Here is a 27297-nt window from a genome sequence, read left to right as displayed (position 1 = left end):
AGTCTTTCCACTGGACCACGCTGCTCCCCTGGTCCGGCCTAAAGGTGGGCGTCCGGAGAGGAAGGGGGAAAGGGAGGCCCGCTGGGAAGCAGAAAGTCAGAGGGACAGGGTGAGAAGGGAGAGTGAAAGTCGCTAGGCGGCTCTCGGGCAGCGAAAGTGATTCCTCCCTCAGACAAGGTGGCCCTGGGGTTTTCGACCAAAACCAAGGTTGACCCTGGGGCGTGGAATGGACCCCCCAAACGGCACAGGGCTCACCTTGGGCGTGGATGGTTTCCAAATGAGTCAACCCACGCTTTCTCAGGAAGGAAACGTTCCCAGGGCAGCCTTGGGGAGATGGTTTTGAGCCAAGGCGTCGTGAAATGACTGCCGCCGCCGTCATTTATCTTGCTTTATCGAACCTCGAACCCCGTGGGGGTGGGGAGATGGGGAGGGGAGGGTCGTGGAATCTGAAAATCCGCCGTATCGAAAGGGGGAGGCCTGTCCGGGGCGGCTCGGAGGAGGGTTAGACTCAGAAGGAGCGGGTGTTGGGTAGGGACTGTCTTAGTAATAATAATAACGATGGGATTTATTAAGCGCTTACTATGTGCAAAGCACTGTTCTAAGCGCTGGGGGGTTACAAGGTGATCAGGTTGTCCCACGGGGGGCTCACAGTCAACCCCCATTTTCCAGATGAGAACTGAGGCCCAGAGAAGTTAAGTGACTTGCCCAAGGTCACACAGCTGACAATTGGCAGAGCTGGGATTTGAACCCACGACCGCTGACTCCAAAGCCCATGCTCTTTCCACCGAGCCACGCTGCTTCTCTAGGGACTGTCTCTTTGGGTAGGGACCGACTCTATATGTTGCCAACTTGTACTTCCCAAGCGCTTAATACAGTGCTCCGCACACAGCAAGCACTCAATAAATACGATTGATGGATTGATTGATTGGAAGAGGAAGAAATGGTGGAGAGGGAGCTTGTGGGAGGAAGACAAGAGGAAACTGAGCTCTCCTCTTTCATTTATTCGATCGTAGTTATTGAGCGCTTACTGTGTGCCAAGCACCGTCATCCCCCGGGCCTGGAATGCCCTACCTCTGCCCATCCACTGTCTCTATATGTTGCCAATTTGTACTTCCCAAGCGCTTAGTACAGTGCTCTGCACATAGTAAGCGCTCAATAAATACTATTGATGATGATGATGATCCGCCAAGCTAGCTCTCTTTCTCCCTTCAAGGCCCTACTGAGAGCTCACCTCCTCCAGGAGGCCTTCCCAGACTGAGCCCCTTCCTTCCTCTCCCCCTCATCCCCCTCTCCATCCCCCCATCTTACCTCCTTCCCTTCCCCACAGCACCTGCATATATGTATATATGTTTGTACAGATTTATTACTCTATTTATTTATTTTACTTGTACATATCTATTCTATTTATTTTATTTTGTTAGTATGTTTGGTTTTGTTCTCTGTCTCCCCCTTTTAGACTGTGAGCCCACTGTTGGGTAGGGACTGTCTCTAGATGTTGCCAACTTGGACTTCCCAAGCGCTTAGTACAGTGCTCTGCACACAGTAAGCGCTCAATAAATACGATTGATGATGATGATGATGAAGCACCAGACTAAGCGTTTGGGAGAGTACGATATACCAGCCGGCTCTAGCCACAGTTCAGTTGGGTGGATGCGACCAGAGGACAGAGGGGCCGGGGGAGCGAGTTTTAGCAACTCTGTTGTGTCGCACTCTCCCCAGCACTTAGCGCAGTGCTCTGCACACAGTAAGCGCTCAATAAATTCTGGGGGGAGCATTTGGTCAATGCAAATTAGTGGGCTAATGAATCCCCATCATTTCCTGGTAAAACCACCCCCTCCTGGAGGGATATCAATCAATCAATCAATCAATCGTATTTATTGAGTGCTTACTGTGTGCAGAGGACTGTACTAAGCGCTTGGGAAGTCCAAGTTGGTGACATCTAGAGACAGTCCCTACCCAACAGTGGGCTCACAGTCTAAAACGGGGAAGAGATTGGGGGGAAAGTGGGGGGAGGCCTGGGAGTAGCAGGGAGGAGGAGCCTGGGTTCTTGAGATGTCTGTCCGGCTGAGAGGGTCTCCTCATCTGGACCCCTCCCCGACCCCCTGCCCACCTGCTATTTAAGAAGCAGCATGGCTTAGTGTATAGAGCTCGGGCCTGGGGGTCTGAAGGTCATGGGTTCTAATCCCACCTCCACCACTTGTCTGATGTGGGATCTTGTGAGCCCACTGTTGGGTAGGGACTGTCTCTATATATTGCCAACTTGGACTTCCCAAGCGCTTAGTACAGTGCTCTGCACACAGTAAGCGCTCAATAAATACGATTGATGATGATGATCTCGGGCAAGTCACTTCACTTCTCTGAGCCTCAGTTCCCTCATCTGTAAAATAGGGATTGAGACTGTGAGCCCCTCTTGGGACAGGGACTTATATTTATTCTACTTATTTAATTTTGTTAATATGTTTTGTTTCGTTCTCTGTTTCCCCCTTCTAGACTGTGAGCCCGCTGTTGGGTAGGGACCGGCTCTAGATGTTGCCGACTTGGACTTCCCAAGCGCTTAGTACAGTACTCTGCACACAGTAAGTGCTCAATAAATATGATTGAATGAATTAATCCACCCCAGCGTTTAGTACAGTGCCTGGCACATAGTAAGCGCTTAACAGATACCAACATTATTATTATTATTACTATTACATACGACGTGGGACAACCTTAATTACCTTGTACCCGCCCCCCCCCCCCCCAACCCGGTGCTTAGACCAGTGCTTGGCACATAGTAAGCTCTTAACAGATACCAACATTATCATTATTATTATTATTATTACATTCCATGTGGGACAACCTTAATTACCTTGTATCCCCCCCAGTGCTTAGAACAGTGCTTGGCACATAGTAAGCGCTTAACAGATACCAATATTATTATTATTATTATTATTACATACCACGTGGGACAACCTTAATTACCTTGTATCCCCCCTAGTGCTTAGAACAGTGCTTGGCACATAGTAAGCGCTTAACAGATACCAACATTATTATTATTATTATTACATACCACGTGGGACAACCTTAATTACCTTGTATCCCCTTCAGTGCTTAGAACAGTGCTTAGCACATAGTAAGAGCTTAACAGATACCAACATTATTATTATTATTACATACCACATGGGACAACCTTAATTACCTTGTATCCTCCCCTGTGCTTAGAACAGTGCTTGGCACATAGTAAGCGCTTAACAGATACCAACATTATTATTATTATTATATACCACGTGGGACAACCTTAATTACCTTGTATCCCCCCCAGTGCTTAGAACAGTGCTTGGCACATAGTAAGTGCTTAACAAATACAAACATTATTATTATTACATAGTACACACTTAACAAAGACCATCATCATCATCATTATGCGTAATAGTAAGCGCTCAATAAATACGATTGATGATCATTATTTGCTGTGTTGGGGGAGCGGGGGGGACACTTGGGGATGACCAAGGCTGCCCTGAGGGAGTCAATTCGTCAACCGATCAGTCAATCCCATTTATCGAGCGCTTACTACGCGCAGAGCAACATCATCAATCGTATTTATTGAGCGCTTACCGTGTGCAGAGCACTGTACTAAGCGCTTAGCCACATGCTAAGCACTTGGGAGAGGACAATGTAACCAAGTTGGTGGACAGATTCCCTGCCGACAGCGAGCTTGGAGTCGAGCGGGAGACCCAAGGGTCAGACATTGGGAAGCGTTAAGTGTTTGGAGAAGGGTCAGCCAGGGGTCCGTCCTGGGTGGGTGGCTAAGGGGGTAAGGGGGGTGACCGGCAAGGAGGAGCGTCTACCTGTGACAGTGCTACTGTTTGGCCTGCAGCTTCCTGGACTCAAAAGTCGAGGTGTGTCAAGGGTGGTGGGGAATCTCCCGGGGGAGTTTCGGAGCTGCCGTGGGCTTTCTAGCAATCGACAGGGAGTCATCTGGGCCCGCTCCCTGCCCCTGGACTGCCCCACCGTGAAACTCCAGGGAATTTTGAGGTCAGGGGTTCAAATCCCGGCTCTGCCACTTGTCAGCTGTGTGACTTTGGGCAAGTCACTTAACTTCTCTGGGCCTCAGTTCCCTCATCGGTAAAATGGGGGTTAAGCCTGTGAGCCCCACGTGGGACATGTGATTACCTTGTATCTACCCCAGCGCTTAGAACAGTGCTTTGCACATAGCAAGCGCTTAACAAATACCAACATTATTATTATTATTATTATTTTGGAGCCAAGGAGGTTTTTCATCCCACCGCAGAGCAGTGTCGTGTGCCTCTGTGGGCGGAGAATAACAATAATAATAATAATAATGATGGTATTTGTTAAGCACTTACTATGTGTCCAGCACTGTTCTAAACCCTGGGGTAGATACAAGGTTGTCAGGTTGGACAGCATCCCTGTCCCACATGGGGCATACTGTCCTAATCCCATTGTACAGACGAGGTAACTGAGGCCAACTTGTACTTCCCAAGCGCTTAGCGCAGCGCTCTGCACACAGTAAGCACTCGATAAATACGATTGAATGAATGAATGAATATTATTATTAATAACTTTTCAACTGCAAAATGGGGGTACCTGTTCTCCCTCCTACGTAGACGGGGAGTCTCATGGGGGACAAGGATTGTGTCTGCCCCAGCTCTTAGAAAAGTACTTGACCAATAGCGCTTAACAAGTAGCATAATAATTAGCATTATTATTGTTTGATAATAATTAGTTGATAATAATAATAGTTGATAATAATTAGTATTATTATCATCATCATCAATCGTATTTATTGAGCACTTACTGGGTGCAGAGCACTGTACTAAGCGTTTGGGAAGTAATTAGTATTATTATCATCATCAATCATATTTATTGAGCGCTTACTATGTGCAGAGCACTGTACTAAGCGCTTGGGAAGTACAAATTGGCAGCATATAGAGACAGTCCCTACCCAACAGTGGGCTCACAGTCTAAAATTATTATGAGGCAAAGGGCTAGTAATAGTAATAATAGGCCCGTTGTTGGGTAGGGACCGTCTCTATGCGTTGCCAAGTTGTACTTCCCAAGTGCTTAGCACAGTGCTCTGCACACAGTAAGCGCTCAATAAATATGACTGAATGAATGACTCCCCACAGCACATATGTACCTATCTGTATATATCTGTAATTGATTGTTTTATCTATTTGTATTAATGTCTGTCTCCCCCTCTAGACCGTGAGCTCGTTGTTGGGTAGGGACCGTGTCTATATGTTTCCAACTTGTACTTCCCAAGCGCTTAGTACAGTGCTCCGCACACAGTAAGCGCTCAATAAATACGATTGAATGAATGAATGAATAAGGCAAAGAGAATTTAAGTGATTTGCCCAAGGTCACACAGCAGGCAAGGGGCAGAGCAGGGATTAGAACCCAGGTCCTTTGACTCTCAGGCTCATTTACTTTCTGCTAGGCTCAACTCTGTTACACACTGAACTCTCCCAAGCGATTAATACAGTGCTCTGCTGCTCAATACATACCATTAATTGATTGCTGGTAGCCATAGAAGTAATAGTAGTCCCCTTCTAGACTGTGAGCCCACTGTTGGGTAGGGACCGTCTCTATATGTTGCCAACTTGGACTTCCCAAGTGCTTAGTACAGTGCTCTGCACACAGTAAGCGCTCAATAAATACGATTGAATGAATGAATGAATCATAGTAGAAGAATTACTATTAATTCTTCTACTGTTCTCGAATTAATTAATTCGAGAAGCAACGTGGCTCAGTGGAAAGAGCCCAGGCTTTGGAGTCAGAGGTCATGGGTTCAAATCCCTGCTCCGCTGCCTGTCAGCTGTGTGACGCTGGGCAAGTCACTTAACTTCTCTGTTCCTCAGTTACCTCATCTGTAAAATGGGGATTAAAACTGTGAGCCGCTCGTGGGACAACCTGATCAACTTGTATCCTCCCCAGCGCTTAGAACAGTGCTTTGCACATAGTAAGCGCTTAATAAATGCCATTATAATAGTAGTCCCTCTAGACTTTAAGATCCCTTGAGACCGTAAACTCCCTGAGGGCAGGAAGCGTGTCTATCAACTCTGTTGTATCGTACTCTCTTAAGCACTTAGTACAGTGTTCTGCACACAGTAAGCACTCAATAAATATCACTGACTTGCTCTGCACACAGTAAGCGCTCAATAAATACAATTGATGATGATGACTGACTGATAGTAGTAGCGATAGTAGAAGTAGTAGTAGTAATAGTATTTATTGAGTATCCAGTGGGTACTTACTGTACTAAGCTCTCGGAAAAATACAACAGAAGCCTCATGGAAAGAACGTGGGCCTAGGAATCAGAAGACCTGGGTTCTAATCCCTGCTCCAGCCCTTTTCTAGTAATAATAATAATGACATTTGTAAAGCACTTACTATGTGCCAAGCACTGTTCTAAGCGCTGGAGTAGATACAAGGTAATCAGGTTGTCCCAGGTGGGGCTCACAGCCTTCATCCCCATTTTACAGATGAGGGAACTGAAGCAGAGAGAAGTTAAGTGGCTTGCCCAAGGCCACACAGCGGACAAGTGGCAGAGCCAGGATTAGAACCCACGTTCCCTGACTCCCAAGCCCTCTTTCCACTAAGCCACGCTGCTTTGCTGGGGGACCTTGGGCAAGTCTCTTAGCTTCTCTGTGCCTCAGGATTCCCTCATTTGCCAAACGGAGAGTCAATTCCTGTTCTCCCTCCTAATCAATCAATCAATTGTATTTATTGAGCGCTTGCTGTGTGCAGAGCACTGTACTAAGCTCTTGGGAAGTATATGTTGGCAACATATAGAGAACAGTCCCTACCCAACAGTGGGCTCATCATCATCATCATCATCAATCGTATTTATTGAGCGGTTACTGTGTGCAGAGCACTGTACTAAGCGCTTGGGAAGTACACGTTGGCAACATATAGAGACGGTCGCTACCCAACAGTGGGCTCATCATCATCATCATCATCATCAATCGTATTTATTGAGCGCTTACTGTGTGCAGAGCACTGTACTAAGCGCTTGGGAAGTACATGTTGGCAACATATAGAGAACAGTCCCTACCCAACAGTGGGCTCATCATCATCATCATCATCAATCGTATTTATTGAGCGCTTACTGTGTGCAGAGCACTGTACTAAGCGCTTGGGAAGTGCAAGTTGGCAACATATAGAGAACAGTCCCTACCCAACAGTGGGCTCATCATCATCATCATCATCATCAATCGTATTTATTGAGCGCTTACTGTGTGCAGAGCACTGTACTAAGCGCTTGGGAAGTACACGTTGGCAACATATAGAGAACAGTCCCTACCCAACAGTGGGCTCATCATCATCATCAATCATATTTATTGAGCACTTACTGTGTGCAGAGCACTGTACTAAGCGTTTGGGAAGTACAAATTGGCAACATATAGAGACAGTCCCTACCCAACAGTGGGCTCATCATCATCATCATCATCAATCGTATTTATTGAGCACTTACTGTGTGCAGAGCACTGTACTAAGCGCTTGGGAAGTACAAATTGGCAACATATAGAGAACAGTCCCTACCCAACAGTGGGCTCATCATCATCATCGTCAATTGTATTTATTGAGCGCTTACTGTGTGCAGAGCACTGTACTAAGCGCTTGGGAAGTACAAATTGGCAACATATAGAGAACAGTCCCTACCCAACAGTGGGCTCATCATCATCATCATCATCATCAATCGTATTTATTGAACGCTTACTGTGTGCAGAGCACAGTACTAAGCGCTTGGGAAGTACAAGTTGGCAACATATAGAGACAGTCCCTACCCAACAGTGGGCTCACAGTCTAGAAGGGGGAGACAGAGAACAAAACCAAACATATTAACAAAAGAAAATAGAATAGACATGTACAAGTGCTTTGCCCATAGTAAGCGCTTAATAAATGCCATTAAAAAAAAAAAGTAAAATAAATAAATAGAGTCCTACTTAGACTGTGAGACCCATTGGGACCTGGTTACCTTGTATCTTCCCCCAGAGCTTAGTACAGTGCCAGACACGTAGTAAGTGCTTAACAAATATCATTATTATTATCATTACCAGAAGCAAGAGATCCATTCCAGAGACTGTAAAGCTCCCTCTCTTGGGAAGGCAAGGCTGACCCCCTTACACTGCAGCAGGAGGGATTGAGGTGAGTTTGAGGAAGAGCTTCCTACAGGGGGGAGAGGAAAGGGATGGAAGAGGTGGGCCCTGCTGAGAGAGCGAAAAGTCCTGGAACCAGGGCAAGGAGGCGGGGGTGACTCCGCGGCCAGAAAAGGCCGAGGGCAGAGATGAGCGAGCAACAAGGTGGCTGACACAGCTTCTCTCGCTCGCCCACTCTCCGGGCCTCTAATTTCTTCAGATAACCCAAAAGAGACTGTGATAACCTCCGTTTCCTCCCCCTCCTCTTTGTAAATTGTCTTCTGTAGATTTCTGAGAATTGTCCCGCGCTGGGGAGCTAAAACCTGCTCAGCTTCAGGGGGAGAGCTGAGGAGGCGGAAAGTCTGCGGAACATCTTTCCTGCGAGCCCCAGACACGGGACCGTCTGGGACTCTCTAATGTTAGTAATATGATAATAATAATAACAGTGGTGTTAGTTCCTGCGAGCCCCAGACACGGGACCGTCTGGGACTCTCTGATGTTAATAATATGATAATAATAATAACGGTGGTGTTAGTTAAGCAGATTTTTTTAATGGTATTTGTTAAGCCGTTAATAATTATTAAGCCCTCACTAGCTGCCGGGCTGGGGTAGATAGAGGCTAATCAGGTGGGACACAATCCCTGTCTCACAGGGGGCTGACATCCATTAATAATAATAACAATAATTATTAATATTAAGCCCTCACTAGCTGCCAGGCTGGGGTAGATAGAGGCTAATCAGGTGGGACACAATCCCTGTCTCACAGGGTGCTGGCATCCATTAATAATAATAACAATAATTATTATTATTAAGCCCTCACTAGCTGCCCGGCTGGGGTAGATAGAGGCTAATCAGGTGGGACACAATCCCTGTCTCACAGGGGGCTGACATCCATTAATAATAATAGCAATAATTATTAATATTAAGCCCTCACTAGCTGCCCGGCTGGGGTAGATAGAGGCTAATCAGGTGGGACACAATCCCTGTCTCACAGGGGGCTGGCATCCATTAATAATAATAACAATAATTATTATTATTAAGCCCTCACTAGCTGCCAGGCTGGGGTAGATAGAGGCTAATCAGGTTGGACACAATCCCTGCCTCACATGGGGCCGGGGGAGAACAGGAATTGAATCCCCATTTTACAGAAGAGGAAACTGAGACCTAGCAAAGTCCAGGGCTTAGTACGGTGCCCCAGAACTTAATAATGATGGCATTTATTAAGCACTTACTATGTGCAAAACACTGTTCTAAGCACTGGGGAGATTACAAGGCAATCAGGTTGTCCCACGGGGGGGCTCACAGTCTTCATCCCCATTTTCCAGATGAGGGAACTGAGGCCCAGAGAAGTGAAGTGACTTGCCCAAAGTCACACAGCTGACGAGTGGCGGAGCTGGGCTTTGAACCCATGACCTCTGACTCCAGAGCCCATGCTCTTTCCCACTGAGCCACGCTACTTAATACAGTGGCTGGCACATAGTGAGCGCTTAACAAATGCCATACTTATTATCAAGTCAAGTGACAATAATATTTTGTTAGTATGTTTGGTTTTGTTCCCCGTCTCCCCCTTTTAGACTGTGAGCCCCCCTGTTGGGTAGGGACTGTCTCTAGATGTTGCCAACTTGTACTTCCCAAGCGCTTAGTACAGTCCTCTGCACACAGTGAGCGCTCAATGAATACGATTGATTGATTGATTGAAGTGACCTGCCTAAGGTCACACAGCAGGTAAGTACCCAGATCCCCTGACTCTCAGGGCGGTGCTCTTTCTGCTAGGCTCTGCTGTTTCCATTCGGCACCTCCGAGCCGTGCCTCAGTCTCCCCACTCTCGCTGAGTGAAGGGAGCTTGGAAAACTGTTCCTCAGGACTCCAGGTTGCCACCCTCCAGCCCTGGCATGGTGCCAGGGTTTGTCCCCTACCCTCCACCCCTTCCCCTCTTTGTAATTTATTTTAACTTCTGTCACCCCCGCTAGGTGATAAGCTCCTTGAGGGTAGGGATTGTGGCTACCAACTCTAATAATAATAATAATAATACTAATAATGGCATTTATTAAGCGCTTACTATGTGCAAAGCACTTTTCTAAGCGCTGGGGGAGATATAATAATAATAATAATAATAATGGCATTTATTAAGCGCTTACTATGTACAAAGCACTTTTCTAAGTGCTGGGGGAGATATAATAATAATAATAATAATAATAATAATAATAATAATAATAATGGCATTTATTAAGCGCTTACTATGTGCAAAGCACTTTTCTAAGCGCTGGGGGAGATACAATAATAATAATAATGATAATGATGGCATTTATTAAGTGCTTACTATGTGCAAAGCACTTTTCTAAGCGCTGGGGGAGATACAATAATAATAATAATGATGATGGCATTTATTAAGCACTTACTATGTGCAAATCACTGTTCTAAGCGCTGGAGGGATACAAGGTGATCCAATTGTCCCACGGGGGGCTCACAGTCTTAATCCCCATTTTACAGATGAGGTAACTGAGGCTCAGAGAAGTGAAGCGACTTGCCCAAGGTCACACAGCTGACAATTGGCGGAGTCGGGAATTGAACCCATGACCTCTGACTCCAAAGCCCGGGCTCTTTCCACTGAGCCACGATACAAGATCATCAGGTTGTTCCACGTGGGGCTCACCGTCTTAATCCCCATTTTCCAGATGAGGTCAATGAGGCCCAGAGAAGTGAAGTGACTTGCCCAAAGTCACACAGCTGACAATTGACGGAGCCGGGATTCGAACCCACGAACTCTGACTCCAAAGCCCGGGCTCTTTCCATTCCTTCATTCAATTGTATTTATTGAGCGCTTACTGTGTGCAGAGCACTGTACTAAGCGCTTGGGAAGTACAAGTTGGCAACATATAGAGACGGTCACTACCAAGCCCTAAACAAATACTATTAAAAAACGAGAAACAAAAACCACCAAAGTGACATAAAGGACAAAGATTGATTTATAATACACAAAATAACCGAGGCAAAATGAAGAACAGCGCTGGGGAGTGAAAATAGCGAATGCACCAGCTCAGTAAAAGGGAATCGTTAGATAAACAGTTAATAATAATAATAATTGTGGTATTTTTTAAGCCCTTCTTATGTGCCAGGCACTGTTCTAAATGCTGGGGTAGATATGAGTTAATAGGATTGATGACGATGATGGCATTTGTTAAGCGCTTACTATGTGCAAAGCACTGTTCTAAGAGCTGGGGAGGAGGATTGGTCACAGTCCCTTTTCCAAACGGGACTCACATTCTTAATCCCCATTTTATAGATGAGGGAACTGAGGCCCAGATAATTGTGGTATTTTTTAAGCCCTTATTGTGTGCCGGGCACTGTTCTAAGTGCTGGGGTAGATATGAGTTAATACAATTGGACACAGTCCCTTTCCCATATGGGGCTCACAGTCTTAATCCCCATTTTATAGATGAGGGAACTGAGGCCCAGATAATTGTGGTATTTTTTAAGCCCTTATTATGTGCCAGGCACTGTTCTAAGTGCTGGGGTAGATATGAGTTAATACGATTGGACACAGTCCCTTTCCCACATGGGGCTCACAGTCTTAATCCCCATTTTATAGATGAGGGAACTGAGGCCCAGATAATTGTGGTATTTTTTAAGCCCTTATTGTGTGCCAGGCACTGTTCTAAGTGCTGGGGTAGATATGAGTTAATAGGATTAGACACCGTCCCTTTCCCACACGGGGCTCACAGTCTTAATCCCCATTTTATAGATGAGGGAACTGAGGCCCAGATAATTGTGGTATTTTTTAAGCCCTTATTATGTGCCAGGCACTGTTCTAAGTGCTGGGGTAGATATGAGTTAATAGGATTAGACACCGTCCCTTTCCCACACGGGGCTCACAGTCTTAATCCCATTTTATAGATGAGGGAACTGAGGCCCAGATAATTGTGGTATTTTTTAAGCCCTTATTATGTGCCAGGCACTGTTCTAAGTGCTGGGGTAGATATCAGTTAATACGATTGGACACAGTCCCTTTCCCACATGGGGCTCACAGTCTTAATCCCCATTTTATAGATGAGGGAACTGAGGCACAGATAATTGCGGTATTTTTTAAGCCCTTATTGTGTGCCAGGAACTGTTCTAAGTGCTGGAGTAGATATGAGTTAATATGATTGGACACAGTCCCTTTCCCACACGGGGCTCACAGTCTTAATCCCCATTTTACAGATGAGGGAAGTGAGGCCCAGATAATTGCGGTATTTTTTAAGCCCTTATTGTGTGCCAGGAACTGTTCTAAGTGCTGGGGTAGATATGAGTTAATACGATTGGACACAGTCCCTTTCCCACATGGGGCTCACAGTCTTAATCCCCATTTTACAGATGAGGAAAGTGAGGCCCAGATAATTGTGGTATTTTTTAAGCCCTTATTGTGTGCCAGGAATTGTTCTAAGTGCTGGGATAGATATGAGTTAATAGGATTAGACACAGTCCCTTTACCACACGGGGCTCACAGTCTTAATCCCCATTTTACAGATGAGGGAACTGAGGCCCAGAGAAGTGAAGTGACTTACCCAAGGTCACGCAGCAGACATGTGGCAGAGGCAGGATTAGAACCCAGTTCCTTCTGACCCCCGCTCTGTCTACTAGGCCAGGCTGCTTCTCTCCACTGAACCCCTTCCTTCCTCTCCCCCTCATCCCCCTCTCCATCCCCCCATCTTACCTCCTTCCCTTCCCCACAGCACCTGTATATATGTATATAAGTTTGTACAGATTTATTACTCTTTTTATTTATTTATTTATTTTACTTGTACATATCTATTCTATTTATTTTATTTTGTTAGTATGTTTGGTTTTGTTCTCCGTCTCCCCCTTTTAGACTGTGAGCCCGCTGGTGGGTAGGGACTGTCTCCATATGTTGCCAACTTGAACTTCCCAAGCGCTCAGTACAGTGCTCTGCACACAGTAAGCGCTCAATAAATACGATTGATTGATTGATTGATTGGAGGAGATCACTTCTTCAGGCGTGGCTAGAAAATCTCTCCATCAGTAGTGGCGTGTTTGAACAGAAAGGTGTTGTGGGTAACTGTGGGCGTCTCAGCGTGGGTGGCATGGACGGAAACTCATTTGTGTAAGCGTGTGTGAATATGTGCAAGCAGGGGAGTGAATGTATGTCTTTTGAGCCCCCCGTGGGACAACCTGATCACCTTGTCACCTCCCCAGTGCTTAGAACAGTGCTTTGCACATAGTAAGCCCTTAATAAATGCCATTATTATTATTATTTGGCTGGGGGTGAATAGGGGTAGATATAGAGAAGAATAGAGAAGCAGCGTTCCTCAGTGGAAAAGAGTCCGTGCTTTGGGCTCAGAGGGCATGGGTTCAAATCCCAGCTCCGCCAACTGTCAGCTGTGTGACTTTGGGCAAGTCACTTCACTTCTCTGGGCCTCAGTTCCCTCATCTGGAAAATGGGGATTCAGACTGTGAGTCCCTCACGGGACAACCTGTATATATGCTTGTACATATTTATTACTCTATTTATTTATTTATTTATTTTACTTGTACATATCTATTCTATTTATTTTATTTTGTTAGTATGTTTGGTTTTGTCTTCCCCTTTTAGACTGTGAGCCCACTGTTGGGTAGGGACTGTCTCTATATGTTGCCAATTTGTACTTCCCAAGCGCTTAGTACAGTGCTCTGCACACAGTAAGTGCTCAATAAATGCGATTGATGATGATGATGATGATGATGATCAACTTGTATCCTCCCCAGCGCTTAGAACAGTGCTTTGCACATAGTAAGCGCTTAATAAATGCCATCATTATTATTATTATTATTATTCTCTGGGCCTCAGTTACCTCATCTGGAAAATGGGGATTCAGACTGTGAGTCCCTCACGGGGCAACCTGATCAACTTGTATCCTCCCCAGTGCTTAGAACGGTGCTTTGCACATAGTAAGCGCTTATTAAATGCCATTATCATCATCATCATCATCATCAAGTCACTTAACTTCTCTGGGCCTCAGTGACCTCATCTGGAAAATGGGGATTAAGACTGTGAGCCCCACAAGGGACAACTTGATCACCTTGTAACCTCCCCAGTGCTTAGAACAGTGCTTTGCACATAGTAAGCGCTTAATAAATGTCATCATATATATATATATATATATATACATACACACCCATCAAAACAGGTAAACAGGCATTAATATAAATAAAGAGAATTGTAGCTATGTACATATGTACAAATGGGCTTTGGAGTCAGAGGTCTTGTGTTCAAATCCCAGCTCTGCCACTTATCGGCTGTGTGACTTTGGGCAAGTCACTTCACTTCTCTGTGCCTCAGTTCCCTCATCTGTAAAATGGGGATTAAGACTGTGAGCCCCCTGTGGGACAACCTGATCACCTTGTAACCTCCCCAGCGCTTAGAACAGTGCTTTGCACATAGTAAGCGCTTATTAAATGCCATTATCATCATCATCATCATCATCATCAAGTCACTTAACTTCTCTGGGCCTCAGTGACCTCATCTGGAAAATGGGGATTAAGACTGTGAGCCCCAGGCGGGACAAGCTGATCACCTTGTAACCTCTCCAGCGCTTAGAACAGTGATTTGCACATAGTAAGCGCTTAATAAATGCCATCATCATTATTATTATTATTATTAGATGTCTGTGAGTTAATATGTGTGTGGGGGGGAATATGGAAAAATGCTTATGGGTGTGCATGTGTGTGAATGCGCGTGTGTGTGTCAGTCTGTCAATTGTATTTACTGAGTGCTTACAGTGTACAGAACCCTGTACTAAGCGCTTGGGCGAGTACAATATAACAATAAACAGACAAATTCCCTGCCCAAAATGAGCTCCCTTGAGGGACAGGTTCTGGATAGCAAATTGGACTTTCAATCTATCAATCAATCGTATTTATTGAGCGCTTACTGTGTGCAGAGCACTGTACTAAGCGCTTGGGAAGTCCAAGTTGGCAACATATAGAGACGGTCCCTACCCAACAGTGGGCTCACAGTCTAGAAGACTTGTACCTTGGTGGAAACCATTCAAAGGTTGTGGGTTCTACTCCCACTGGAGTCGGCTTACGTTTAGTCGCTTAGTACATTGCTCTTCAAGCAGTAAGCCCTCAACAGAAGCAGCGTGACCTAGTAGAAAGGACAAGGGCCTGAGGGTCAGAGGGCCTAAGTTCTCGACTCCCAGCTCCCCGACTTACCTGCTGTGTGACCTTGGGCAAGTTACTTAACTTCTCTGTGCCTCAGTTACCTCATCTGCCATAAGGGGATTAAAGCTGTGAGCCCCATGTGGGACATGGACTATGTCCGATCTGGTTATCGTGTATCTACCCCAGCGCTTAGTTCAGTGCCTGGGACATAGTAAGTGCTTAATAAATACCCATTTAATAAATGAATAATTGCCACTGATTGATTAGTTTGTAGCTAGCCCAGTGCTTAGTACAGCGCATGGCACCTGTCATCCAAGAAGCAGCATGGCTCAGTGGAAAGAGCACGGCCTTTGAAGCAGCGTGGCTCGGTGGAAAGAGCCCGGGCTTTGGAGTCAGAGGTCATGGGTTCAAATCCCGGCTCCACCCCTTGTCAGCTGTGTGACTTTGGGCAAGTCATTTCACTTCTTTGGGCCTCAGTGACCTCATCTGGAAAATGGGGATGAAGACTGGGAGCCCCTTGTAACCTCCCCAGCGCTTTGCGCATAGTAAGCGCTTTATAAAGGCCTTTATTATTCCAGCGCTTAGAGTAGTAAGCGCTTAACAAATGCCAATTATTATTATTATTATTGGAATCAGAGGTCATGGGTTCAAATCCCTGCTCCGCCAATTGTCAGCCATGTGACTTTGGGCAAGTCACTTAATTTCTCTGTGCCTCGGTTCCCTCATCTGTAAAATGGGGATTAAGACTGTGAGCCCCCCGTGGGACAACCTGATCACCTTGTGACCTCCCCAGCGCATAGAAGAGTGCTTTGCACATTGTAAGCACTTAATAAATGCCATTATTATTATTATTAGTAGTAGTAGTAGTAGTAGTAGTAGTAGTAGTAGTAGTAGTAGTAGTAATAGTAAGTCACCTAACCAAATCAGACTGAGCCCCCTCTCCCCTTCCTCCCCAACCCCATCCCCCCGCCTTACCTCTTTCCCTTCCCCACAGCACCTGTATATATGTATATATGTTTGTATGGATTTATTACTCTATTTATTTATTTTATTTGTCCATATGTATTCTATTTATTTTATTTTGTTAGTATGTTTTGTTTTGTCGTCTGTCTCCCCCTTCTAGACTGTGAGCCCACTGTTGGGTAGGGACCATCTCTATATGTTGCCGACTTGGACTTCCCAAGCGCTTAGTATAGTGCTCTGCACACAGTAAGCGCTCAATAAATACGATTTAAGGAATGAATGAATGAATGAATGAACCAATCAATCAATGTACGGGTAAAGGTGTGTAAGGCCCATCTTCTCCTAAAGGCCTTCCCTGATTTAGCCCTCCTTTCCCCTTCTGCCATTCCCTTCTGCATCACCCTGACTAGCTCCCTTTTCTCTTCCCCGCCTCCCAACCTCACAGCACTTATGTACATAGCCGCAATTTATTTAGATTAATATCTGCCTCCCCCTCTAGACTGTAAGCTCATTGTGAGTAAGCAATGTTATATTGTTCTATTGCACTCTCCCAAGCTGTGGGACCTCGGGCAAATCATTTCACTTCTCTGGGCCTCAATTGTCAGCTGTGTGACTTTGGGCAAGTCACTTAACTTCTTTGTGCCTCAGTTACCTCAGCTGTAAAATGGGGATTAAGACTGTGAGCCCCACCTGGGACAACCTGATCACCTTGTGACCTCCCCAGCGCTTAGAACAGTGCTTTACACATAGTAAGCACTTAATAAATGCTTTTATTATTATTAGTAGTAGTAGTAGTAGTAAGGCACCTAACTAAATCTCACGTGTGGGTAAGTGTGTATAAGGCCTATCTTCTCCAAAAGGCCTTCCCTGATTTAGCCCTCCTTCCCCCTCCTGCCATTCAATCAATCAATCAATCGTATTTATTGAGTGCTTACTGTGTGCAGAGCACTGTACTAAGCGCTTGGGAAGAACAAGTTTGCAACATCACCCTGCATCACCCTGCATCCCTTCTGCATCACCCTGACTAGCTCCCTTTTCTCTTCCCTGCCTCCCAACCTCACAGCACTTACATACATAGCCGCAATTTATTTATATTAATATCTGTCTCCCCCTCTAAACTGTAAGCTCATTGTGGGTAAGCAATGTTATATTGTTCTATTGCGCTCTCCCAAGCTGTGGGACCTCGGGCAAATCAGTTCACTTCTCTGGGCCTCAATTGTCACTTAACTTCTCTGTGCCTCAGTTACCTCAGCTGTAAAATGGGGATTAAGACTGTGAGCCCCACGTGGGACAACCTGATCACCTTGTATCCTCCCCAGCTCTTAGAACAGTGCATTGCACATAGTAAGCGCCTAACAAATGCGTCATTATTATTATTATTACTGCCCCCAGGCCAGAAAATCCCCACTTTTCACCCAGTCCACCCAGAAGCTCCTGGATGTTGGTGTAACGTAGCCCGATAGAAGTAGCATGGCCTGGGCCCGGGAGCCAGAAGGACCGAAATTTTAATCCCAGCTCCACTACTTGTCTGCTATTTGGGAAGCAGTTTGGCTTAGTGGCAACAGCCCGGGCTTGGGAGCCAGAGGTCTTGGGTTCTAATCCTGGCTCTACCACTTGTCAGTTGTGTGACTTTGAGCAAGTTGCTTAATAATGATAATAATAATAATGGCATTTATTGAGCATTTACTATGTGCAAAGCACTGTTCTAAGCACTGAGGAGGTTACAAGGTGATCAGGTTGTCCCACGGGGGGCTCACCGTCTTAATCCCCATTTTTGCAGATGAGCTAACTGAGGCCCATAGACTTGCCCAAAGTCACCCAACTGACAATTGGTGAACCCGGGATTTGAACCCATCATCTCCAACTCCAAAACCCGTGCTCTTTCCACTGAGCCACGCTGCTTCTCTGGGCCTCAGTTACCTCATCTTTAAAATGGGGATTAATAATAATAATAATAATGGCATTTATTAAGCACTTACTATGTGCAAAGCACTGTTCTAAGCGCTGAGGAGGTCACAAGGTGATCAGGTTGTCCCACGGGGGGCTCACCGTCTTAATCCCCATTTTTGCAGATGAGGTAACTGAGGCCCAGAGAAGTGAAGTGACTTGCCCAAAGTCACACAGCTGACAATTGGCAGAGCTGGGATTTGAACCCATGATCTCCGACTCCAAAGCCCGGGCTCTTTCCACTGAGCCACGCTGCTTCTCTGTGCCTCAGTTACCTCATCTGTAAAATGGGGATTAAGACAGTGAGCCCCACATGGGACAACCTGATTACCTTGTATCTATCCCAGCGCTTAGAACAGTGTATGGTACATAGAAAGCACTTAACAAATACCATCGTTATTATTATTATTATATGACCTTGGTCAAATCACTTCACTTCTCTGTGCCTCAGTTACCTCATCTGAAAGCTCACCTCCTTCAGTAGGCCTTCTCAGACTAAGCCCCCTTTTCCTCTGCTCCGCCCCATTCCCCGACCTACTCCCTTCACTCTACCCCGCTCCCCGCCCCACAGCACTTGTGTATATATGTACATATGTATAATTATATTTCTATTTATTTTTATTGATGATGTGTATATATATATCATTCAGTTTTTATTTCTATTTATTTTCATTGATGATGTGTACATCTCTATCATTCTATTTAATTATAATGATGCTACTGATGCCTGTTTACTTGTTTTGTTTTCTGTCTCCCCCCTTCTAGACCGTGAGCCCATTGTGGGCAGTGATTGTCTTTGTTTGTTGCTGAATTGTACTTTCCAAGTGTTTACTACAGTGCTCTGCACACAGTAAGTGCTCAATAAATACGATTGAATGAATGCGTGAATGAATGAATGTAAGGTGAGGGGTAAGACTATGTGGGACATGGACTGAGCTCAATCTGATTAGCTTGTACCTACCCCCAGTGCTTGGTACAGTGCCTGGCGTATAATAATCATAATAAATGATGGCATTTATTAAGCGCTTACTATATGCAAAGCACTGTTCTAAGCATCACCCTGCATCACTCTGACAAGCTCCCTTTTCTCTTCCCCGCCTCCCAACCTCACAGCACTTATGTACATAGCAGCAATTTATTTATATTAATATAAATACTTATATTATTTATATGATAATATATAAATCACATATTTACAAGGTTACAAGGTGATCAGGTTGCCCCGGGGGGGCTCACAGTGTTAATCCCCATTTCACAGATGAGGGAACTGAGGCCCAGAGGAGTGAAGTGACTTCCCCAAGGTCTCGCAGCTGACAAGTGGCAGAGCTGGGATAGTAAGTGCTTAAGGAATACCATGAAAAAAGAGAAGAGTCCTCGCTGACGGTGATAACAAGTGAGAGCCATAGCCCTCCCACCCTCCTCCAACTTGGTTCCTCTTTCCCTTTCTGAACCCCACCGCAGCTACAACTCTTCTCCCGTCTAATCCGGATGTTTCATCACTGTCCACGTCTCCACTGCCCTTGACCCTTCCTGACCACCTCTCTAATAATAATAATAATAATAATGGTGACATTTGTTAAGCGCTTACTATGTGCGAAGCACCGTTCTAAGCGCTGGGGTAAATACAAGGTGATCAGGTTGTCCCGCAGGGGGCTCACCGTCTTAATCCCCCATTTTACAGATGAGGGAACTGAGGCAGAGAGAAGTGAAGTGACTTGAAAGTCACACAGCTGACAGGTGGCGGGGCCGGGATTTGAACCCATGACCTCCGACTTCCAAGCCTGGGCTCTTTCCACTGAGCCCCTATGCTGCTTCGCTACCTCCCCCGCTTTTTTTTAATGATATTCATTAAGCGCTTACTACGTGTCAGGCACTATTCTAAGTGCTGGAGTAGATACAAGCTAATCAGATTAAACACAGTCCCTGTCCCACATGGGGTTCTCCGCCTTAATCCCCATTTTACAGATGAGGAAATTGAGGCCCAGAGAAGTGAAGCGATTTGCCCGAGGTCACACAGCAGACACATGGCGGAGTCAGGATTAGAACCTGGGTCCTTCTGACTTCTAGGCCAGTTCTCTATCCACCAGGTCACGGTGTTTTCTCCGCTTCTTTGGTCCAGACCGAGGAAATCTGAGAGGAAGAATTGGCTGAATCTTCTCCTCCCTTGGGGACGACATAGCAGCGTGGCTCAGTGGAAAGAGCCCGGGCTTTGGAGTCAGAGGTTGTGGGTTCAAATCCCAGCTCTGCCAATTGTCAGCTGTGTGACTTTGGGCAAGGCACTTCACTTCTCTGGGCCTCAGTTAACTCATCTGTAAAATGGGGATTAAGACTCTGAGCCACTAGTGGGACAACCTGATCACCTTGTAACCTCCCCAGCGCTTAGAACAGTGCTTTGCACATAGTAAGTGCTTAATAAATGCCATCATCATTATTTCATCATTCTTCTTCTTCTTCTTCTTCTTCTTCTTCTTCTTCTTCTTCTTATTATTATTATTATTATTATTATTTATTGGCCTAGTGGAAAGAGCCCCAGCCTGGGAGTCATAGGACCAGGGTTCTTTCCCTTGGGCAAGTCATTTCATTTCTCTGGGCCTCAGTTCCCTCATCTGCAAAAAGGGAATTCAATCCCCCTTCTCCCTCCTACTTTGAATGTGATCCCCATGTGGGACGTGATGATCTCGCAACTACCCCGGCACTTAGCATATAGCAAGTGCTTAACAAATACCACAATTATTGTTATTATCATTATTTCGAAGGCCCTCCCGAGGCCAGAGTGAAGGAGAGAATAGGAATTGCTCATGGGGAATGGCAAAATCCGAAGCGGCAGCAGGAGAGATTTAGGTTTGACATTCACAGCCTCTCCTGGATCCACCCTTTCCTCTCCACTCAAAGAGCTGCCAACCTGATAGGAGCTTGTTATAGGGATTGTTATATGTTGCCAATTTGTACTTCCCAAGCGCTTAGTACAGTGCTCTGCACACAGTAAGTGCTCAATAAATACGATTGATGATGATGAGCTCTGGTCTTGCCATGGCGAGGTTATGGCATCAGGCTTCTCTCCGGTGTCCCTGCTGCCAGCTTCTCTCCGCATGGATCTATGCGGCCCAGATCCTCTTCCTGAAGCATCGCCCACCCCTCTCCTCTCCTCAAAATCTTCCACTGGCTTCCTGTGTATTGTCACATCTAACAACCACATTTCCCGATGGGCTTGAAGGCTCTCCCCTCGTTTACCTTGTTCCCCAAGTTTTTTATTATTATTATTATCATCATCATCATCATCAATCATATTTATTGAGCGCTTACTGTGTGCAGAGCACTGTACTAAGCGCTTGGGAAGTTCAAGTTGGCAACATATAGAGACAGTCCCCACCCAACAGTGGGCTCACAGTCTAAAAGGGGGAGACAGAGAACAAAACCAAACATACTAACAAAATAAAATAAATAGAATAGATAAGTATAAGTAAAATAAATAAATAAATAAATAGAGTAATAAATATGTACAAACATATATACATATATGCAGGTGCTGTGGGGAAGGGAAGGAGGTAAGATGGGGGGATGGAGAGGGGGACGAGAGGAAGAGGATTAATATTATTATTATTATTATTATTATCATCATTATGATATTTGTGGTATAAAAAGTGTGGTTTTTGTTAAGCGCTTACTACATTCCAGGCATTGTACTAAGCGCAAATCCAGTTGGACACAATCCCTGTCCCACGTGGAGCTCGTGGTCTTAATCCCCATTTTACAGATGAGGTGACTGAGGTGCAGAGAAGTGAAGTGACTTGACCAAGGTCACACGGCAGACAGGTGGCAGGGCCGGGATTAAAACCGCCCTTCCTTTCCAGATCGGACGGCCCACTGCTCTCCCCATATTCAGAACCCTCCAAGAACCCCACCTCCTCCAACCAGCTTTCCTCAATTAGTTTTCCAGAATCCTGAGCCATGTCCTCCCATCAGGGTTCTGCACCCAGGTAGCGTTCAATAAATACCATCGATTGATGGAGCCAACTCCAGCACTTGGGTACTTATTTATACCCTCCTTAGGACTAATGGACATATGTCCACTTAATTTCCTTTCGACCTTCCGAGTTGTGAATATTTTATATCCATCTCCCCCATTAGAAGGTAAACTCCTCATGGGCAGGGAACTTGTCACTTGGTTATTCTCTCCATCCCAGGCAACTACTACCATGCTCTTCATCAAGTGAGCGCTCAATAAATGCTGCTGTTGCTCCTCTTCCTGCTCCGACCACTGAAGAACTCTCTGACTCGCCGGGGAGGTGGCGGGATTTCCATCTCTCGAGAGATGTACGAATCGATCAATCAGTCATATTTATTGAGTGCTTACTGGGTGCAGAGCAATCAATCAATCAATCGTATTTATTGAGCGCTTACTATTTGCAGAGCACTGTACTAAGCGCTTGGGAAGTACAAATTGGCAACACATAGAGACAGTCCCTACCCAACAGTGGGCTCACAGTCTAAAAGGGGGACACAGAGAACAGAACCAAACATACCAACAAAATAAGATAAATAGGATAGAAATGTACAAGTAAAATAAATAAATAGAGTAATAAATATGTACAACCATATATACATATATACAGGTGCTGTGGGGAAGGGAAGGAGGTAAGATGGGGGGATGGAGAGGGGGATGAGGGGGAGAGGAAGGAAGGGGCTCAGTCTGGGAAGGCCTCCTGGAGGAGGTGAGCTCTCAGCAGGGCCTTGAAGGGAGGAAGAGAGCTAGCTTGGCGGAGGGGCAGAGGGATTGGGGGCATTCCCGGCCCGGGGGAGGACGTGGGCCGGGGGTCGACGGCGGGACAGGCGAGAACGAGGTACAGTGAGGAGATTAGCGGCGGAGGAGCAGAGGTTGCGGGCTGGGCAGTAGAAGGAGAGAAGGGAGGGGAGGTAGGAGGGGGTGAGGTGATGGACAGCCTTGAAGCCCAGGGTGAGGAGTTTCTGCCTGATGCGCAGATTGATTGGTAGCCACTGGAGATTTTTGAGGAGGGGAGTAATATGCCCAGAGCGTTTCTGGACAAAGATAATCCGGGCAGCAGCATGAAGTATGGATTGAAGTGGAGAGAGACACGAGGATGGGAGATCAGAGAGAAGGCTGGTGCAGTAGTCCAGACGGGATAGGATGAGAGCTTGAATGAGCAGGGTAGCAGTTTGGATGGAGAGGAAAGGGCGGATCTTGGCAATGTTGCGGAGCTGAGACCGGCAGGTTTTGGTGACGGCTTGGATGTGAGGGGTGAATGAGAGAGCGGAGTTGAGGATGACACCAAGGTTGCGGGCTTGTGAGACGGGAAGGATGGTAGTGCCGTCAACAGAGATGGGAAAGTCAGGGAGAGGACAAGGTTTGGAAGGGAAGACAAGGAGCTCAGTCTTCGACATGTTGAGCTTTAGGTGGCGGGCGGACATCCAGATGGAGATGTCCTGAAGGCAGGAGGAGATGCGAGCCTGGAGGGAGGGGGAGAGAGCAGGGGCAGAGATGTAGATCTGGGTGTCATCAGCGTAGAGATGATAGTTGAAGCCGTGGGAGCGAATGAGGTCACCAAGGGAGTGAGTGTAGATTGAGAACAGAAGGGGACCAAGCACTGAACCTTGGGAAACCCCCACAGTAAGAGGATGGGAGGGGGATGAGGAGCCTGCAAAAGAGACTGAGAAAGAACGGACGGAGAGATAAGAGGAGAACCAGGAGAGGACGGAGTCTGTGAAGCCAAGGTCAGATAGCGTGTTGAGGAGAAGGGGGTGGTCCACAGTGTCAAAGGCAGCTGAGAGGTCGAGGAGGATTAGGACAGAATATGAGCCGTTGGATTTGGCAAGCAGGAGGTCATTGGTGACCTTTGAGAGGGCAGTTTCCGTGGAATGAAGGGGACGGAAGCCAGACTGGAGGGGGTCGAGGAGAGAGTTGTTGTTGAGGAATTCTAGGCAGCGCGTGTAGACGACTCGTTCAAGGAGTTTGGAAAGGAATGGTAGGAGGGATATGGGACGATAACTAGAAGGTGAGGTGGGGTCAAGAGAGGGTTTTTTTAGGATGGGAGAGACATGGGCATGTTTGAAGGCAGAGGGGAAGGAACCAGTGGAGAGTGAGCGGTTGAAGATGGAAGTTAAGGAGGGGAGAAGGGATGGAGCGAGAGATTTCATAAGATGAGAGGGAATGGGGTCAGAAGCACAGGTGGCCGGAGTAGCACTTGAGAGGAGGGAGGAGAGTTCCTCTGAGGATACCGCTCAGAGGTATAGATAGAGCACTGTACTAATCAATCAATCAATCAATCAATCGTATTTATTGAGCACTTACTGTGTGCAAAGCACTGTACTAAGCGCTTGGGAAGTACAAGTTGGCAACATATAGAGACGGTCCCTACCCAACAGTGGGCTCACAGTCTAAAAGGGGGGAGACAGACTTCAAAACAAGTCAGCAGGCATCAATATAAATAATTAGAATTATAGATCTATACACAGCGTGGCTCAGAGGAAAGAGCACGAGCTTGGGAGTCAGAGGATCTGGGTTCTAATCCTAGCTCTTACCACTTACCTGCTGTGTGACCTTGGGCAAGTCACTTCATTCATTCATTCATTCATTTAATCGTATTTATTGAGCGCTTACTGTGTGCAGAGCACCGTACTAAGTGCTTGGGAAGTCCAAGTTGGCAACATAGAGAGACAGTCCCTACCCAACAGTGGGCTCACAGTCTAGAAGGGGGAGACAGAGAACAAAACAAAACATATTAACAGAATAAAATAAATAGAATAAATATGTACAAGTAAAATAAATAAATAAATAGAGTAATAAATACGTACAAACATATATACATATACTTCACTTCACTGCGCCTCAGTTTCCTCATCTGCAAGATGGAAATTCAATCCCTGCACTCCCTCTCCTACTTAGAATGTGAGCCCCATCTGGGACCTGATTATCTCGTATCTCCCCCATCATCATCATCATCATCAATCGTATTTATTGAGCGCTTACTGTGTGCAGAGCACTGTACTAAGCGCTTGGGAAGTACAAATTGGCAACATATAGAGACAGTCCCTACCCAACAGTGGGCTCACAGTCTAAAAGGGGGAGACAGAGAACAAAACCAAACATACTAACAAAATAAAATAAATAGAATAGGTATGTACAAGTAAAATAAATAAATGAGTAATAAATATGTACAAACATATATACATATATACAGGTGCTGTGGGGAAGGAAAGGAGGTAAGATGGGGGGGATGGAGAGGGGGACGAGGGGGAGAGGAAGGAAGGGGCTCAGTGTGGGAAGGCCTCCTGGAGGAGGTGAGCTCTCAGTAGGGCCTTGAAGGGAGGAAGAGAGCTAGCTTGGCGGATGGGCAGAGGGAGGGCATTCCTGGCCCGGCCCACATCATCCCCCAGCACTTAGTACAATGTTTGGCTCATAGTAAGCACTTAACAAATACCACAATTATTATTGTCATCATTATTATTAGGATATAACAATTTTGCCAGGCATGGTTCCTGCTCACAATGAGTTTACAGTCTAAAGGGAACAGGAATGAAAGCAACCTGACTGGTAGAGCAGAGGGGAAGCCCTACACAGTGGCAGGGGAATGGACTAAATGACCTGATGGACACCCTGCCAGCCCAAGTCCTCGAGAGCTGAGGGAGCTAGAGTGTAAACTTCTCTGGGCCTCAGTTGCCTCGTCTGTAAAATGGGGATTAAGAGTGTGAGCCCCATAAGGGGCAGTTACTGCATCCAACCTGATTAACGCTTGGAATAGTGGCTTGTTATATAGTAAGTGCTTAAAAAGTACCATTATTATTATTATTATTATTGTTGTTGTTATTATTATTATTATTATTATTATTATCTCCTCCAAGAACCCCTCCCCGATTAAGCCCCTTTCCCCAGCTCGCTCCCCCTTCTGCGTCGACTTTTCACTTGGATCTGACATTATGATTTGTTTTGTTGTCTGTCTCCCCCTTCTAGACTGTAAACCCGCTGTTGGGTAGGGATCGTCTCTATATGTTGCCGACTTGGACTTCCCAAGCGCTTAGTACAGTGCTCTGCACACAGTAAGCGCTCAATAAATACGATTGAATGAATGAATAAACTCACCAGACTGTAAGCTACTTGAGGCCAGGGATCAGTTCTACTAATTCTATTGTACTCTCCGGAGCGCCCAGCCCAGTGCTCTGTACAAAGTAGAAGCAGCGTGGCCTAATGGCAAGAGCAAGGGCTTGGGAGTCAGAGGATGTGGGTTCTAATCCTGACTCTGCCACTTGTCTGCTGAGTGACCTTGGGCAAGTCACTTAACTGCTCTGCGTGGCTCAGTTACCTCATCTGTAAAATGGGGATTAAGATTGTGAGTCCCACGTGGGACAACCTGATTACCTTGTGTCTACCCCCGTGCTTAAAACAGTGCTTGGCACATAGTAAATGTGTAACAAATACCGTTACTTAACAAATACAAATACCGTTATTTAATGTTAACCTTCTAGACTGTTGGGTAGGGACCGTCTCTATATGTTACCAACTTGGACTTCCCAAGTGCTTAGTACAGTGCTCTGCATGCAGTAAGTGCTCAATATTATGATTGAATGAATGAATGAATATTATTATTATTATTATTACTACCGATTGACTGACCGGGATGAAAACATCAGATTGCTCGGCACCTGAACGATGACACCCCCGCCTAGGAGAATTTGGGGGTTTTGCCTGGGGGCCTGGCAGGTTCTGGGAAGACCCAGAGTGATGAGCTGGGTGAATCTGCGTGGCGGGGAAACACCCAGCTGGAGCCTGACATTTCAAAGTGCTCCTTGGACGAGAAGGAGGACGGCTGGTCTCCCCCAAAAAAGAGAACTGAAACGGGGAGGCCAAGCCAGCATGCAAAGTAGAGGGGGGCAGGCTTTGTTTCACAGAAGGCATCGAGCCAAGCCGGAATCAAGGGGCACGGTGAGGGGAGCAGAACCGTGAGAAGCCGGGTGGCCCAGTGGGAAGCGCACGGGGCGGGGATACTAATCCCAAATCCACCTCTGGTTTGCCGCGTGGCCTTGGGTAAGTCGATTCACTTCTCCGCGTCTCAGTTACCTCATCTGGAAAATGGGGATTGAGACTGCGAACCCC

At 46.1% G+C, this 27297-nt stretch overlaps 1 protein-coding gene across 1 annotated transcript in view; it reads right to left on the bottom strand.

The window, feature by feature from the left end:
* CXCR5 (C-X-C motif chemokine receptor 5) overlaps positions 1–27297 on the bottom strand; it is a 72265-nt gene that overhangs the window by 29625 nt on the left and 15343 nt on the right. The window contains exon 6 of the mRNA XM_038754300.1: positions 26818–26940. Within this exon, the coding sequence (XP_038610228.1) occupies positions 26818–26940 (123 nt within the window). The remainder of the gene's footprint in view (positions 1–26817; positions 26941–27297) is intronic.

This window comes from Tachyglossus aculeatus, chromosome 11, assembly GCF_015852505.1.
Source record: "Tachyglossus aculeatus isolate mTacAcu1 chromosome 11, mTacAcu1.pri, whole genome shotgun sequence".
NCBI classification, from domain to species: domain Eukaryota; kingdom Metazoa; phylum Chordata; class Mammalia; order Monotremata; family Tachyglossidae; genus Tachyglossus; species Tachyglossus aculeatus.
Note: the sequence above shows the minus strand (reverse complement) of the source record. Positions and strands in the feature narration are given on the sequence as shown.